Source organism: Megachile rotundata, chromosome 8, assembly GCF_050947335.1.
Source record: "Megachile rotundata isolate GNS110a chromosome 8, iyMegRotu1, whole genome shotgun sequence".
In the NCBI taxonomy this organism is placed as follows: domain Eukaryota; kingdom Metazoa; phylum Arthropoda; class Insecta; order Hymenoptera; family Megachilidae; genus Megachile; species Megachile rotundata.
In genome coordinates, this window is record NC_134990.1 from 17,128,789 (window position 1) to 17,144,507 (window position 15,719).

The 15,719-nt window shown below is 43.1% G+C and overlaps 1 protein-coding gene and 1 long non-coding RNA gene across 6 annotated transcripts in view; one reads left to right on the forward strand and one right to left on the reverse strand.

The window, feature by feature from the left end:
* Nucleotides 1-15,719, forward strand: part of LOC143264967 (uncharacterized) — a 54,550-nt gene that overhangs the window by 3,169 nt on the left and 35,662 nt on the right. For both annotated transcript variants that reach the window (XR_013038988.1, XR_013038989.1), the window contains one exon: nucleotides 226-719. This is a non-coding gene — a long non-coding RNA (uncharacterized LOC143264967). The remainder of the gene's footprint in view (nucleotides 1-225; nucleotides 720-15,719) is intronic.
* LOC100881964 (ubiquitin carboxyl-terminal hydrolase 48) overlaps nucleotides 12,938-15,719 on the reverse strand; it is a 43,458-nt gene continuing 40,676 nt past the window's right edge. For all 4 annotated transcript variants that reach the window (XM_003702830.3, XM_012283978.2, XM_076534263.1 and 1 more), the window contains one exon: nucleotides 12,938-14,464. In XM_003702830.3, the coding sequence (XP_003702878.1) occupies nucleotides 14,442-14,464 (23 nt within the window). In that variant the 3' untranslated portion in view covers nucleotides 12,938-14,441. The remainder of the gene's footprint in view (nucleotides 14,465-15,719) is intronic.

The following is a 15,719-nucleotide window of genomic DNA, read 5'->3' on the forward strand; positions in this document are numbered from 1 at the left end:
AAGGGTAAAAACCAACTTTTCCTCCACTCGCTACATTTAATGAATATCTCGCAAATCTGGTACAAATTTGCGAACGTTTCTCTAAATTGTTGAAACCTCTGGCCCTCGGTCTTAATCATTTTCTTACCCGCTCGCAATCATCCCTTAATAAACTTAATAAAACCAAAAAGAGACGTAACAAACGAGACTTCAGTAACAGATTCGCATTCTTCCCACGAATTCCAGATGGAAAAAATTGGCCGGAAAGGCTAGAAAGCATCGCATCGATCGTGCAAGAGCTGGACCAGGATAGCGGCCATCTTCCAAGCGCCGGTTTTCACCGACCAATCGACCGGACGAGCCGGGCGAAATTTGAAAAATCCCGGCACGAATCGTCCGAATGGTGCTCGTTGGTCGGCCATGTTGCCAGGAACGAAGGCAGAGAGGAAGGGGACAAAGGAGGCGGCCGGGCAAGTAACAAGAAATCTTGAAACAGAGCAAAAGGGTGGAGACGGAGATTAATGAGAAACGAATCTGGACGAGAGAAAGAGAGACGAGAAGAACCGGACGAGTACCGAAGATCGAAGCAGCCTTCGAACCTGATCCTCCAAAAGGACTCGCCATCTTGGAAGGGAAATAGACGACCTCCTGCCTACCATTGACTCAGGTCAGGGTTAGACTACGTTCAACTTTTCCTGCCAAGGATTCTTTGACACCTTGCCTATTGCTCGCTGAAACGGGTAAGTACCCTTACATTATAATTTAATGGTCCTTGCTAGAAACTGCAAGGATTACTTCATATTTATCACGGTTTCCTTACTTTGATTAACTCGTGATCGAATAGATATCATGGAATTTTGTTTAACAGTAGTAAAGTACTTTGAGCTTTACCTATTTGTACATTGAATAGATAAATTACTTTTAGCTTACTGATAATGAAAATCACGGTACAAATACTTTGTTAATATTCTAAATACTGTATCATTCGCATTAAAATTTACTAAGACAATATATTCTTGCACCTACCAAGGGTTGTTCTAGGCAATTAATTAAATTTATTAAAACATAATATCAATTACTACGTTATTTTCCGTATTTATTTCGTGTTAATATCATTTGAACCGAGAACAAGCACACCCTCGAATTTTTTCCGCACCCCCGAAGCTACGTACCGTTGATAACGCTGATTTGCAGCACCGTTGTTACGAGTCTCATGCATAATTAATTAAATGGATATGCAATTTCGATTGCAAGCGCTACCGTTGAGACCGGTACACACCCCATTCTTCTCGGAGGGTTGGGTTGCTCATTTAGAAAATGAAATTGCACGAGAGGGCGTGCACCCACTCCGGGGAACATGCGCACCTCGTTACATCATCCCTCTAGGTATCTCGGAGGTCCACAGCTTCCATTCTCCTCTTCTGTGTGTCGTCGGAGGAAAATGGAGGTGGTCTTTTTTGCTACCACTGTTGCTGCACTCCGACGTACCCATCGTTTTAAAACTTACCAGGGGATGAATTTTGTTTATGACCGTTCCCATTAAACTACGCTCTCGAATATGAAGTCTGGAACGGGAGAAATGAAAGTTGGAGTGTTATGCTCTCCTTTAGGTGCTAAACGATCTCGTCCGACACATTTGTCACTTCTCTTTTGCGAGAGACTTCGACGTTTCGATGATCCAATGCGCTATTACAAAAAACAGCTAATATCCGATAGATTAACGTCATTGGCTCTCATTTACGATGCTCCGACACTTTTTTAGATAGTTACAAGATATCTAATCCTTTTATTATTCAGGGCAATCACTGTAAGATGTTCCGTACGTTTTGTTAGTGTCAATGTATCTCTTTTCTTCTACTTTTTAACATTTCAGAGGTATGTCATTATGAGCCTAAATTAATGTTTAACTGGTCCAAGCTCATGGAATCTTCCCCTATAATTTCAATACGAAAATCGCGCAGTACGGCGTTAAAATTCCAGCATCGTTGCTCAAACGCATTAAACACCTTCTGTCTTGCAAAGTAAAAAAAAGAAAAAAGGCAAGAAAGTCGCGTTAAAACCGCGCAATTCTTCTCCAACGCGAAAAGCCGCGAGATATCGCGTTTCAGGGGGTGTCTGACGCGTTGCGATCTCGAGAGGAAAACCGTCGCGAGAAAAACGTGGCCATAGATTCGGTGCTCGTTGGAAGGATTCGTTTTTGTCGCGGTCTCGCGGTGTCGCTCGCGAGAGGATCCTTCGCAGATGGTACGAGGACCAGAGGACTCGTGATTAATTAAAACTCGTTTCCGTGGCTTTCGTGCCTCGAACTCTCCGTACGCGCGCAACGAGGGGGGTGTTGCGAGCGGTAAACTTACGCCTTGGCCCACGACAGGGTGGCCGCACCCCCTCGAAGAAGGGGTTGGTCCTTCGGAGGAAATGCTCCCTTGCAAGGTCTGCCGAACGAAAAGCGGCCATGCGCACCTCACTGCCATCATGAAAACCTTTCCCCTTCTACCTGGGGGTGAAGGGAGGGTCTATGCTACCCGGAGCAACCGCAACCGTGCAACTGCAACCCGACCTCGGGGTGTAACTGCATCCGATATTGGGTTAGTTCCGGAGAACGATGCAGATTTTTCAAGCTGATTAACCACGATGCGATCGCCAGAATAAATGTAGAGTTAAGCTGAACGATAATCGTTATCTATTTTAGAACCGTAGAAACTCTCGGATACAAGGGAGGCTATCTTTGGGCGAATCTTAGGTTTTTAGATGGTATAACAGAATCGAATTTCTGTCCGTTTTTAAGCGAATAAATCACGGTTTCGAGAAATGAAATTAAACGTGTTACGCATATGTTTCTAATACTGTTAATGGGGACGATAGTGAGGTCGGTCTATGGCGATCGGTTAGTTTTTAAGTTGCTTCTGCGAAGACTTTATTTTATATTCTCATAGCAACCTTGTAAGCAACTCCGCCATTATTGCACAGAAAAGCGTAGCTTTCTTGTCGATTACTTTATAAGCGTAAATCAAGTTACCTACGAGAACCCGCGACTACTAATTAATTTTGATGGCGCAAATTCACGTGTTTTGTCACGTAACGATGCGGTTAAAATTACGTATACAAGTATTCACCGGCAACGAAATGAAACGCGAAACAGCAAGAAAGCGGTCAGAATTCCAAGAATCATGTCGAAAGAAATGTACTGGCGATCCAAAGAGAAACGTCTCGTCAAACGATAGTATATTTACTATAATCTCGATCGAGAAGAAGAGGAATCACGAAAATAGAAGAAAGACGCAAAGCGCGTGTCTATCAAAGAGAAAAAAAGGAAAGCGCTAGCGATATTCAACGATATACAACGTCTCGACGGTAGCTAGCGAAGAACCCGAAGAAGGAGAAGGAAGGAACAGCACCGGTGGTAAAGCCGGAGCGAGAGGGGAAAGCAGGCACGGAGGAGGAACGAGCAGTCTCCCACGAGCGAGTAGTAGGAACGAGGACAGCCACGATAGAAGAGAGAGGCAGAATAAAAGGGTTGAAAGGATAGAGAAGGAGAGAAGCGACTAGAGAGGACCGACCGCGAAGAGGTCGATGAGGAAGGCAGCCTCGGTCGGCGCACTCAGAGGCGTAACCGACAGTTTCGTCTGGATTGGTCGAGAACGGAGCAGCCTGGTTTCCACCCATCGCAGGCGCAAGTCTGAAAAAATGCTGATCCCCTCCAGGAGGTGGAAAGCGAGCCGAGGAAGCGGCTACGAAGGTGGACAAAAGAGGAAAGGCACGAAAAGGAGGCAGACAGGAGTCTGCTTTGGGTCTCCAGAGGCCAGATAGAGCACCGTTCCGAGGAACAACCCCGCCCGAGGGTTGACTTGCAGCTCCCTCCAGCCCTCGATAGCCGCCATCGCCGTCTTCCTGTACCCTGTACCCTCTCCTCTTGCCCCTCTCGAACTTCGCAGGGTTACTGAATCCCGCTTGTTCTCGTCCTTTTTTCCTGACACGCTTCTGCTTCCAGGGTTTCATCGTTTCTGAAGGAGCTTGAATGTTTCAAAAGGGGTTGGGTGTGGGTATAGGGGGTTGAAGGGGGAGAGGCAGGTCCGGTTCGCGAGTTTTTGGCGCACATTTTGGAGCGGACGCTCTGGAGAGGCCGTTTTTGTCACAGCCTTCGAATGCCTGGATATGAAGAGGACTGCCACATGGATGCTGTTTTGAATTCTGATGGCTAATTGACTGGTTAATGGAGATACGTGATTGCCGCGAAAAGTAGACGATCGAGAATCGAGTATCGCCATTAAAAACCTTCGATCCAGAAATTAGTTTTGTGGACGTTACGAATTACGCTGTCGTCGAATTCATTATTCGATCGTATTTAATTCGCAACACGCAGCGATATAATTATTGTTATTTCATATTTGGTAGTTCATTTCGATACATTTATCCGAATCTTGATCTTTCGCGAACATTTCATCGAATAAGTCAGCGAACACGTAGCGGGTCACCGAGGATTCCTCAAAATTACATCAACAGACACGATCGTATCAGAGCGACTTCTTTCTCGCGTTTGATCGATGGTTTTGTGCTCGAAGTAACATAGTTGCGAAGGCAAAAGACGAGCCACCGAAGCATCTGTGGTCATCTCTGCCTAAAACGCATCCAATGTTTTTTCCACCCTCTCCACCTTCTTTAGAATACTTCTCTCGTTTGGGATTACTTAAAAGCCTGTCTCGACGCGATTCCTTTCAGAATTTTAGTTCCAATTCCAGTTGCCGCAAAAGGACGAGGAATGCGCGAGGGCAAAGTCAATGTCTACCTGGAGACAACCGCTCGGAACCGCGTGCGGCATCCTAATTTTATTTCGGACCGTTTTCAGCTCATTTCGTCTCCCTTCAAGCGTGCGAATGCTCGTTAAGTGTCTCCGCTTAATTTCAACGTCAAATTTGTTTCACTGCTGGACATCTTCCAAACTGTTCCCATTAAAATTAGCCATTCAATCGTTTATATGAAACAGCGTCGTATATCGAATAGTCTAAAGTTTAGAAATTCGAAACATTCTGGTAAAATTGAATTATAAAAAATAGTCGGGGGATCTAGGGATATGGCGATTGAATTTCCAGCTGCAAAGGGTTAACCAACTAGTATACAGAAAATAGAAGTTGAAAAGGTTCGTTGACTAAGAAAACTGTTTGACTATCGTTACGGCGATCTCCAGTTTCCTTGCACCCTTCCTTACTGCCATATACATCGGTGCTAATTACAGCACAACGATTCGACGAGTAGATTTTCCATAGAGGGAAATGGAATTTTCCTGGCGCGTAGAGTTCAAAGTCGTCGGCTTTCCTGGAGGCCGGAAAGACGATAGAAGTCAATGGACTCAGGGTCGAGAAGAATAGCTACCGTTCACGGTGTCCGACAGAGAATATCACGGATCGATCGATAAATCTTTGATTCGTTTGTTCGATATCCACTTTTAAATGCTACGCTATTCTAGAAAGTTTCTAGAAATCGCAAAAAATTACATTGTTATATCTCGCGGTACTCTGGTCGACAAAGTTGAGTTTCACGTAGGAATCGGATAATTTGTTCTCTTTTGTATATCGCGAAGACAATAAGCCTTCGCAAAACATCAGTTAAATTATTTATTTGTTTTTCGAAAGAAGTTACAGGTTTCTTTTGGCGGAAGTTTGAAACTCTTGCATTCTAATAATTTTCTACATAAACTTTGCTTTCTAACTGCTCGTAAAGAATAATTCGATTCATCTTCTTGTGATTAATAATTTTTCTACATCCATCTAGAGTATTTGTAAGATGTTTAACTCTTTGGACCTTTTGTGTTAAGAACAGCGAATTCATGAGAAGCAAGGGTAATGGAGGGTACATTTTACCTGAATTATTCGAAGAATGCACGATAACAGTGATAACTCGATTAACGATCGCCTCGAGGAGGAGAAAAATCGCGAGTCATTGGAAAAGGGGAATCCCTGGACCAAGAACGAAGGGACAGGAAGAAGGGCAACGCGAGATTACACGGCACAATCCGTAAACTAGCGAACTTAGGCCTCGTTCTAATTGCGAATATGACTATGCTTAATTTCCCCCTTCGTCGCTGCACGCGGAATTAACGTCACCAGATAGAATGATCGTTCTTTCCTCTAATATCTTCCGCTCCACGAAAAGTTTTCTTTAAGAACGAAGAATACAAATCCATAAGTTAACATTTTGAAATACTCTAGAAATTGTACCGTACGACTGTAGCTTTCCTTTCGAGGAAGGATGATCGAATTCCTTCATCGTCAGCGTGAAAATTCGATTTCTAACGTCCACAACCTTGGGTTTCGAGGACAAAAAAGGAGAAGAGATGCCTCCTACGCTTCGAGCGAAGCTAAAAGCGAAAAAAACCAATGGCCAACTTTAGATCTGCGGCTCGTGCATCGACTGCTACCGTTAAGTGTTACTGACACCTTTCTATTGAAACACCTTTCAGATTCACTCGTAAACGTCAGTTCACCCGGGGAAAACTATAAAACAAGTATGAAATTTCAACGCTACCGTCAGCTCGTTTCTTCTGGTCGTAGATGCAAGATTTGAACCTGTAGTTTCTATTTTTAACGCTAAGGCTTTCCAATACGAATATACAATATTTTATACGTTTTCTTCGAGTACAGGATGCTTCAAGGAGGACGAGTAACCTGAAAAGTTTCTACATTCAATAACAAAGTCATTGTGAATATATTTGTGAATTTTTAAACTTTAAAATGATATAAAGTGGCACTTTCGTAACTCGACGTACACGCGACGCAGAATAAACGCGTTCCATTTAAACACAAATGAATATTTCCTCGAAAGAATCTAATTACCCGTACATTTGTCGATCGTCCCGCAGCAACACACCCCCGACACAAGTACGCATCTATCACGGGTGTAGAATCTCGCGTACACAAACACGGAGAAATATCCATGCAAGACATAATATGCCGAACTCCCTCGGACGCAATTATCCCATTTAAATTAAGCCGCATAATTGGACGGGAGTCTATTCACACTCGTAAAGTAGCCGTGCGAGAGCTTTTACAGCCGTGAATGAATTTAAGAAGAGGCTCGAAAAGAGGGGAAAAGAGGGTTGCTTATGGCGGAGGGAGGTTTGTGGTTGATTCCCTCGGGTTGAAAGGATACTGCTACTGTTCGCTCCGCTACCGAAACGATTTCGTCTTTTCTCTTTTCTCTCTTCCTTCACGGGCTGCATTTTTTTTCTTACCTTCCCTTGATGTCTCTGTCTTTTGTTTTGTCCCAGCCTCCGCGCCAGTAGACAGCTTCTGGGTTACGTAGAACGGTTTACGATCGTCCAGGCATTTGCTCGTTGGATTCTTCGGCTGCTTCGTTTTCGTTCTGTTTCGTTTCGAATGATATAGAAATTTTGTCGGAGAAATTAGCTGAAAGATATTTCATTTATTCAAGTTCATCTTTATCCTTCCAGATCCTTAGATCTTTATCTACATCTTTAGACTAGATTCGTTCTTCGGTTATAATTGTAGCGTTAGCCGCGGAAGCGAAAGAGAAGATTCTCATGCAAATTGTATCGGTGCTCGGCGCGAAAGTAATCTTCTATCGAGTGAGTTAAGAGCGACTTACCCTCGGGATCAGGGAACAGGATAATTTCCTTGTTTCTCCAAACGACCGTCTGATTTTCCATTCTCTTTTTAAAAGCTTCCATTAATCCGTGGACAACGAACGAGCCACCTTCTCGTTAATACCGTCTTTCTAGCGACTAATTACTTTTCCTGGCAATTATGACGCGACGACTAATTGTATTTGCCGGCAAAAGAATGATAAGAACACATGTTCTTAAATAAGCAGGCTAGATATTTTTACCGAGGAACATTTGATAATCGAATTCGCGCTCGATGGAGGCAATCGGGAATTAACTCGATGGAATTCGAGGATAATCAGGAGCAACGAAGGAATGTATCGATCTGTTGGTCTAGCAGGGGTTCGAGGATCTTTAAAGATCCACGGCATTCCGAAGAGGAACGTTTCGGCGATAGCAAAAGGGTTCCTGGAAAGTCCTGAAAAAGGATTCGCGTTCCAACGAACGGTGGTCCTCGATATCTCGATCTTCGCAGGACTCGTAACTATTATTTGTTCATCTTTTTATTTAAAATTTTCAAACATTCGAGCATGATCTGCTTCTTGTCAGCTTTACAACTGACAGAGGAGAAATCGGACGAATAGGAAACGATGACTAGGATCTTGGATCGATGATTTGGATCATGAAGCAACGATCATCCAGGCAACAGCAATTAGCCTGTTAATGCAATCAGTAAATTGGCGCCAATGTCGCGGTCGACTGCTTTCCCACAAAGTTTCAAGCAGAAGATCGGCCCAATTACGCGTTAGAGTGATAATTGGTGAATTTATAGTCGGCTCTGTCTCGGTCGTCGGTCGACAGCGATCTCCTCCATTGGCCCGGGGACGAGGAATTAATTGTCTAATTATCGTTAATACTGGCCCTCTTCAACAACCTCCTTCTCCCTCACCTTCCAACTCAATTTCTCGATCGAACACCGTTTTACGAACCCATCCGTCACCATCTGACCACGCTCGCGTGTAGTTGAAACGATGCATAATGGCTAATAGCCAACGTTATCAATTAATTTAATTGAAGTACACTTACCCAGTTTAGCGAGGGAAATTAGTTTCTATTTAACGCGTTATAATACATTATAATTGCGCACTCGTCTAACGAAGTCGAACGATTAAAAAAACAAGAGTCTTAATAAAAACAAGTCGAAAGAAAAAGAACGGGCTGGATAGACGCGCCAGAAAGACGGTCCAAAGAGGACGAAAGTTTTTCGTCGCGTGCCACGGGGTCCACCGACGGGACGACTGTCGATCAACGATATATTAAAAAAGCAAGAAGCAAAAGGTCCTAGAATCGGCTTACATATTGATACGGAGGACCCCTTCGTAAAATCAGGAATCACAAAAGGATTCGAAGCTGAGACCGTCTATCTTTACTCCCGTGCTCGCTCTAAGGGCATTCTCTCGCTGTCGAGAATCGACTATTAATTCACGATAGGTGAAATTAGAAATGGTAATTGACGTTAAAGAGGAGGAACGAGCACGAGGGTGATTAGTTTTTGTCCGGCAGCCAACTCCGCTAGCACTCGACTCGAATTAGTTCCTCGCTGCATGAACGTCCGTAGAAACGAAGGTGGACCCACGCGGTGGTTGGAAAGAGAGGAAAAAAGAGAGAGAGTGAGAAGTGGCGAGGAGAAGGGTGAAACAAGTGGGAGGGAGCGGTCTCTGGGAACATCACAAAGCACCCGGGCAAACCACGTCTCCTGCTCGCTCTGCCTTTTGCTTTATTTCACTTCGTTTTTAATTCCTCCCAATTCCACTGTCAAGAACCCAGCCGCCGACACGAAAAACCAAGGGAGAGACTCCTCTTTCTATTCTTTCTCTTTCGCTACCCTCGACTTTTGGTTAACCCTCGGAGACACGAAAATCCCACCGATAAGAATTATTAGCAGGTCCGATTAAATCACGCGATTTTTCGGCAAAATTACACGCGACAGTAATTGTCGCAAAAGTTGTAGACGAAATTATCGCGAGCGTTTAAAACATTTGGAGAAAGATCGTTGATGGTGGTGGGACATTTCGAGTCGAAGCAAAAATGAATGAAGTCCGACCGAGACCGAGTGCTGCCTGCTTGTCCCGAGCAGCATGTAGAAGCTTTGCTAATGTCATTATAATGGCCCGTCAAGACATCCGACCATTTGTCTCGAAATTGCCGAAAAATAAAGGATCCTAAAGTATCTCGGGTTTCGTGCCCTCCTGCGGGAAACAGGATTCACGACTTTCTGGCGAACAATCTTTCACGGTCTGTGCCGAATTTATGCGAACTGAATTTCGTACGAACGTTATCGAAGCACCGTGCAGTTTTCGAAGGATTTTTGTACTATGCGACTTGCTTAAAAATTTGCTGGTTTAAAATTTCGCGACGTTTCCGAGTAAAACGAGAGGAAAGGAGCTAGCAGCGGGTCGGGAGGCAGAATTAGGGAATCCGTGGAGCGAGAGAAGGTAGCAGGGAACAGCTGTCGGCAACCCCAGCTGTCCCCTTCGATCGTTTATTGGGCCATCTCTTGACGGGGTGGCGAAAAAGTTCGCCGGGTCCCAGAGCCGATATCGTTTGCGTCGTCTCTTTCCGGCCGTGCAGCTTCGTGGAACGACGTTTCCGATTCGCGTCGCCGCGGATTTTTTGTAATTAATCCCCGGCGCGTCGCGACGGCAACACGAGGCGGTGGAGGGCGACGGAGGGCGACGAATAAGAGCGAAAGAAAAGCACGACCAAAGGTGGACAAAAATGAGGAACAGACGAAGAGAGAGAAGAAGAAAGCGTAGAAGGAGTCGGTAGCAGGGATAGAGGGAGGGAAGAATGAACACGAAACGAAAGGGAATAAAAGTGAGGGGAGAGAGCAAGAGAAAGGACAAGAAGGAAGAAGAAAAGAGGAAGAACGGAGAGACCAGTCTGGCGCGGTGTATCCGGTTTTTGCTGGCGTCAGATGACAGTCGCTTATTTACCGGGGCCCGCGGCCATCTTGCTGCGATCTGACTTAAGGAGGAGGCCCCGAACACGCAGGAGATCGAAATGAAAAAACAAAAAGAAGAAGAAAAGGAAGAAACGATCGAGAATCGAGAGGCGACGGACGTGGTCTCAGCTCGAATTAATCGATCGGTTATCAACGTCCACAGGATTCGTGGAATGGAAGAAATATGGCAGCCGTTCTGGGCCCGCAAAAGAGACACGGCTATGTATGATTTTCTTATTGTTGCGTTACCTTTCCTCCTGGTTAACGACGGTGTCTCGTTTTATAAGTTTAACCTGCCCTTCGTTTTTCTTCTTTATTTTAATACACGTTGCCGCTGCACCAGCTATCTTGCTTTTCTTATTCGATTCATCTTTACGAGATGAATTTCATTTTCGCGAATTTACTCCGCTTCGATTCTCCGGACGATTCGTGACGAAGGAGCACGGTTTAGGAGCTCGGTTGCGTAATTACCTGCATTTTCCCCCGTTAATTATTCGCGAGAACAGAAATTAATTATGCCATCGTGTGGCTCGAGAAACGAAGGAATTCCAGGTAACGGGTAAGCCACGTCCAACGAGCAAATGCAAAAGCTACCGATCCACCGTGGATAATGGAGCACGCTTTAATTACCGCTAATTAACATGTTCCTGCCTGATCGGAGTCGGCACCGTTTATACCCAACCACTCGAGAATCGAGACCTTTGAACACTCCATCGTTCTCCCATTACAGCCTCCTCCTTTTACGATAACATCGGTGATGAAGCATGTTAAGATCCTTCTTAAATTTTATATACAATATAGAAAATTCCAAAATTCGACACGCTTTACTTACGTCGATGATACTTCAAAAATAATTTATAGCTTTTAAAGAAATTTCCTTAAAAATTTTCAAAGAGAAACTTTACCAAATATTAATTCCACCGTTTAGTTATATTAGAAATGATACTCGATACGCTGTCTCGGATCGTGTGCAGCGTTCAAAGACACGCCAGGGAATCTTCCTAATAGAAAAGAGGGTGAGTAACAAAGACACCCCCGAGAGGAACGGAGAGATTCGCGATACGTCCGTGCTACAAATGAAACACTCTTCCCACCACCCACGCAAACATCTCCTTCCTTTCATTTGTCATCTCAGCTTTGCGTTTGACTCGCCAGTTTCTCTCCCCGTTGTCTGTCGCGTCGCGATAGTTTTGTCCCTGACTAAAATCATATCGCAAAATCGTTCAACCGTGTCTCGAAATCCTCGTGGAAATTCCTGCTACGTCCTGGATTTTCCTTCTGAATTCTTACCAACGATCGACAACGAATGACCTTGGCTACGAGGATCACGAGGAGGTACAACGAGGGTCCAGGAAACGGTCAACACTTGTTTGGCAGACACCCCTTTCTTTAGACACCCTCCTCTCGCGAGTCTTGTCTTTCACTCGCCGCTGTTTTCTTTCCTGAGCGTGAAACTTTTTTGTTGAACCTTGTTGAATTGAAGTCTGTTTTTCTGCGCCGGAGATCGGAGTCCTATCGACGATTGGTGCGATCTTTGATCAGAAACAAATGATTTACGATCGATTTAAAAGTTTGCTTTAATCGCGAGAAAGAATTTTTGGAGCTTTTTAGATCGAAAGGGAAAGAAGGTGTAAAAGACGGTATCGTGTGTGTGTTTGAATGGTTGCACGTTAATTAGTTGCCGAGAAGTTTTCGGGCAAGGCTGGAAGAGTTCGTCTGGTTTCTAGGTGGTCCCAAATTCTCGAGTCATCATTGCCTCATTTACTTTTGTGAAACAATCTTGCCGGCAGTTCAATGGGTCTAACTACATTAAACTTGCCACTGGGTAATTAAACTTCCTTGTAAATCCTTGCCATGCCGGATAGATTTAATTAATTAACATCTACCCTATTTTGATATCCAAACAGCGATTGTTCCCTCGTAACACTGGTATAAAATCGTGAAGAATTTGAAAAACGTAGAAGGGAGAAAAAATGGAGGGAAACAGGAAATTCAGAGAAGCTGCGATGGATTATTAGGGTGCGCCAGATTTCCTGGGCTAAGTCCCTTCCTTTTTTTACTTATTTTCTTTCTAATCCTTACAAATGCCACGGCAATCAAGCTTTTTCCCTAATTCGTATTACGAAGGACCCGCATGCGAGTTCTAATCTTGACGGAACGCACCACCGTTCCTTCGCGGCTATTTGTTGAAACACCTGTGCTTCATAAACAATCCCGAGGGTCACTGTAAAATCCTTGCTCTCGGTCCACATCTGAAAAAGCCTAGAAAGAAACCGTATACTTTTTGCCGTAAATAAAGCAGTATTTTTATTATAAAATTAAAAGAAACGCATAACGAGTATTGGAACACCGATTTCGTTTGATCAGGGAATATATTGATCGAAAGTAAGACGAAGGAATATTCGTATGCACGATCAGCACTGTCGTGTCCTGTTTATTTTCTTACTTTCTACGACGAACAGTAAATTATTCCTATATGATTCCTAGATCGTTCGAACACACCTAATAACCATTATCTACGCAACGATAGCGACACGTAGTTGCAGTTAACTATATCCGGAAATTGAGACGGAAAAACGTTAGATGGAGGCGATAATTAAAGTACGCGAAAGCACCCTTTTTTGTCACAATGTATACAGGCGTTAAAAATACAGCGTACGTATTAATCCTCGAATAGCAGAGTCGAGGCAATCGTGACTTTCGTACACGACCGAGCTCGATAGGATCCTCTGGAGAAAACGATTCCTTATCCAACATTCGTCTCATTTTTCTCTAGGGAAACTTATGTTGCTCTATATCGTAAGCGACAAAATTATTTGGGAAGCTCGCTTTAAATTTAACAGATGATTGCCAATTAAAACGAAGCTTTAAATTACCGATTTGATCGACAAACAACCGTCTCCTCTATTCGAGGGTTATTTAATTCCCAACTGGAGAAAAATCATTCTGAAAATTGTTTTACAATTATAATTCTCTCGGCATTTCGGAACATAAAAAAGTATGTACAAATGTTTTACTTGGCTACTAAAAACTTAAAAAATTCAGGATGGTTCGTGGAAATGATCGAAGTTACATATTTTTGTTTACAATTCAAGAGGCGCTGAGATCTCGCACGAACTTCACGCAATCATAATTTCCGAAATCAAACAGTGTCTCGTTAAAGGATGCAAAGGGAGATATTTCGACCCAGTATCACGAGTAATTATCGTTATAATTATCGATATCAAAGGTGCGATTCGTCGTTTATCTACTACTGCGATAAGGCATCTTTTGATTTTGATTTCCAAAAGTTTGTCTACGATATTATGATTCGTGGGTAAAAAGATTCGCGTCTCTAATAGATCTAACAACAATACACGTTTCTATCATTCTAAACAAGGAAAAGAAGAAAAACAAATCACATTCCTTGATCATTTTCGCAACCATCTCGCCAAACACTTTCACCATTACATTATTACTTGATTCTCGTTAGAGAACAGAATATGGAACACTAATCGATCGATCGATGATTACAAAAAGCGATATCGAATCGTCTTTGGATTTATTATGCACCGCATTTCGCTCGCAGTGCCTTTCGTTTTCGTTTCTCTCTTTTTTTTATCGTTTACCCTAATCTGTGCGTGAAATATTAATAATAGTAGTACTTGATATTAATAATAATAGTAACAATATGAAAACAATTAATTCTCGATATTTTCCCTCGGATATTTCCTCGAAGACGAACGCGCGATTAGCATTTCGTTAATTGTATATCTGTATACATTATCGTACAGACTATATCTATATATCATATAATATATGATAACTCGTGTACAAAAATATTTTATGTTAAATCGACTATTGTTATTGAAACGTCTCGCCAATAATGCAATTTGTCTATCCCCTGATCGTTGCTGAGGCAGATCAGCTCGGTACCAATTCCGTTCCTGGAACAATTAAACGTACGGTTAATTAGCGACGATGAGCGACAGGAGCAGGAAACTAGGAAAGGAAATTTCTGGCTGTGCACTTTTCTGCAAGCATAGTGTCAGTGAAACGATTACAGCAGGATATGGAGAATAAGAAAACTGATGCAGTAGTTCTAAAATAAATTTAAACAGAAAATTAATATATTTTTGATCGTTCCTTTCGTCGCATTTACGCGTGACGTTCGTGGCAAAAAAAAGAGACAATAGTTTCGTTATCGTAACTTTTCTCTCCTCTAAGAAGAGACCTTCTTTCGGCAAAGAAGCTAACTTTCAGAATAATCCCGTGTGCGTTTGTGTGAATCAAAGCGGTGGCATCCATGGAATCGAATGAAACGCGATTCGCGGTTCACTGACTTTTCCGAAATGTTTTTCCGGCCGAGAAACAGGAAATGACCAGGACTCCATTCTTTCGTCGGACTGTTCTTTTGTTCCTCGACCGCGAAATCCTTTCTCGCGATGCTCGCCGAGTGTCGAAGGGGAAAAAAGCTCGATCAGAGACTGTTTTGTCCGCGAGGCCACGGATTCCCGCAAAACAATCGCTGTAGCTCATTTTTTAAAAATCCGAGCAATACAAGTTTCTTCTATCGAATGTGATAAGCATTCTTTTTTCTATTCAACTCTAAGAAGTAATTAATAGTTGGTGAAATACAAAAAGAGAAAAAGAGAATGATGTACCAAAAAATGGATTTGAGTTTCGGTACACTATCAAAATACTTTTTTGACTGGACGTCATGCAGAGTGAGAAAGGAAGTTTGAACGTACAGGCGTAAAAGTTTCTTCTATTTTCTCCCTCCCCAGTTTTTTGCTATTAGCTAAGTATACCGCCTCTGGCTTATGTTAAGCTTCGGCAATTATTTGTCATAGTCAGCTAAGACGAGACCGGAGACAAAAGCGCGAAGGGAAAATGGGGATGAGAGCCCTCAGGATAAGACGTTCCCATCAATTTCGCTAGGATCGTTTCTCGTTTCTACATTTCCGTTTCCCAGCTTGACCTTCATCTTATCCGCGATTCGATTAATCGCGATAAAATAAGTTATCAACTTATAAGCGTACTACTGGTGTACTGATACGATGATTTTGTTTCTTGAAGTCGAAAGTATAACGTTAAAAAATCGACAGTCTAACTTTAAAATGAAAGGATCAGAAATCTCCGTTCAACCAGAGAAGTATCAGCGAGAAAACGCAACGAAGCCATTGGATAGCTCGTGAAAAT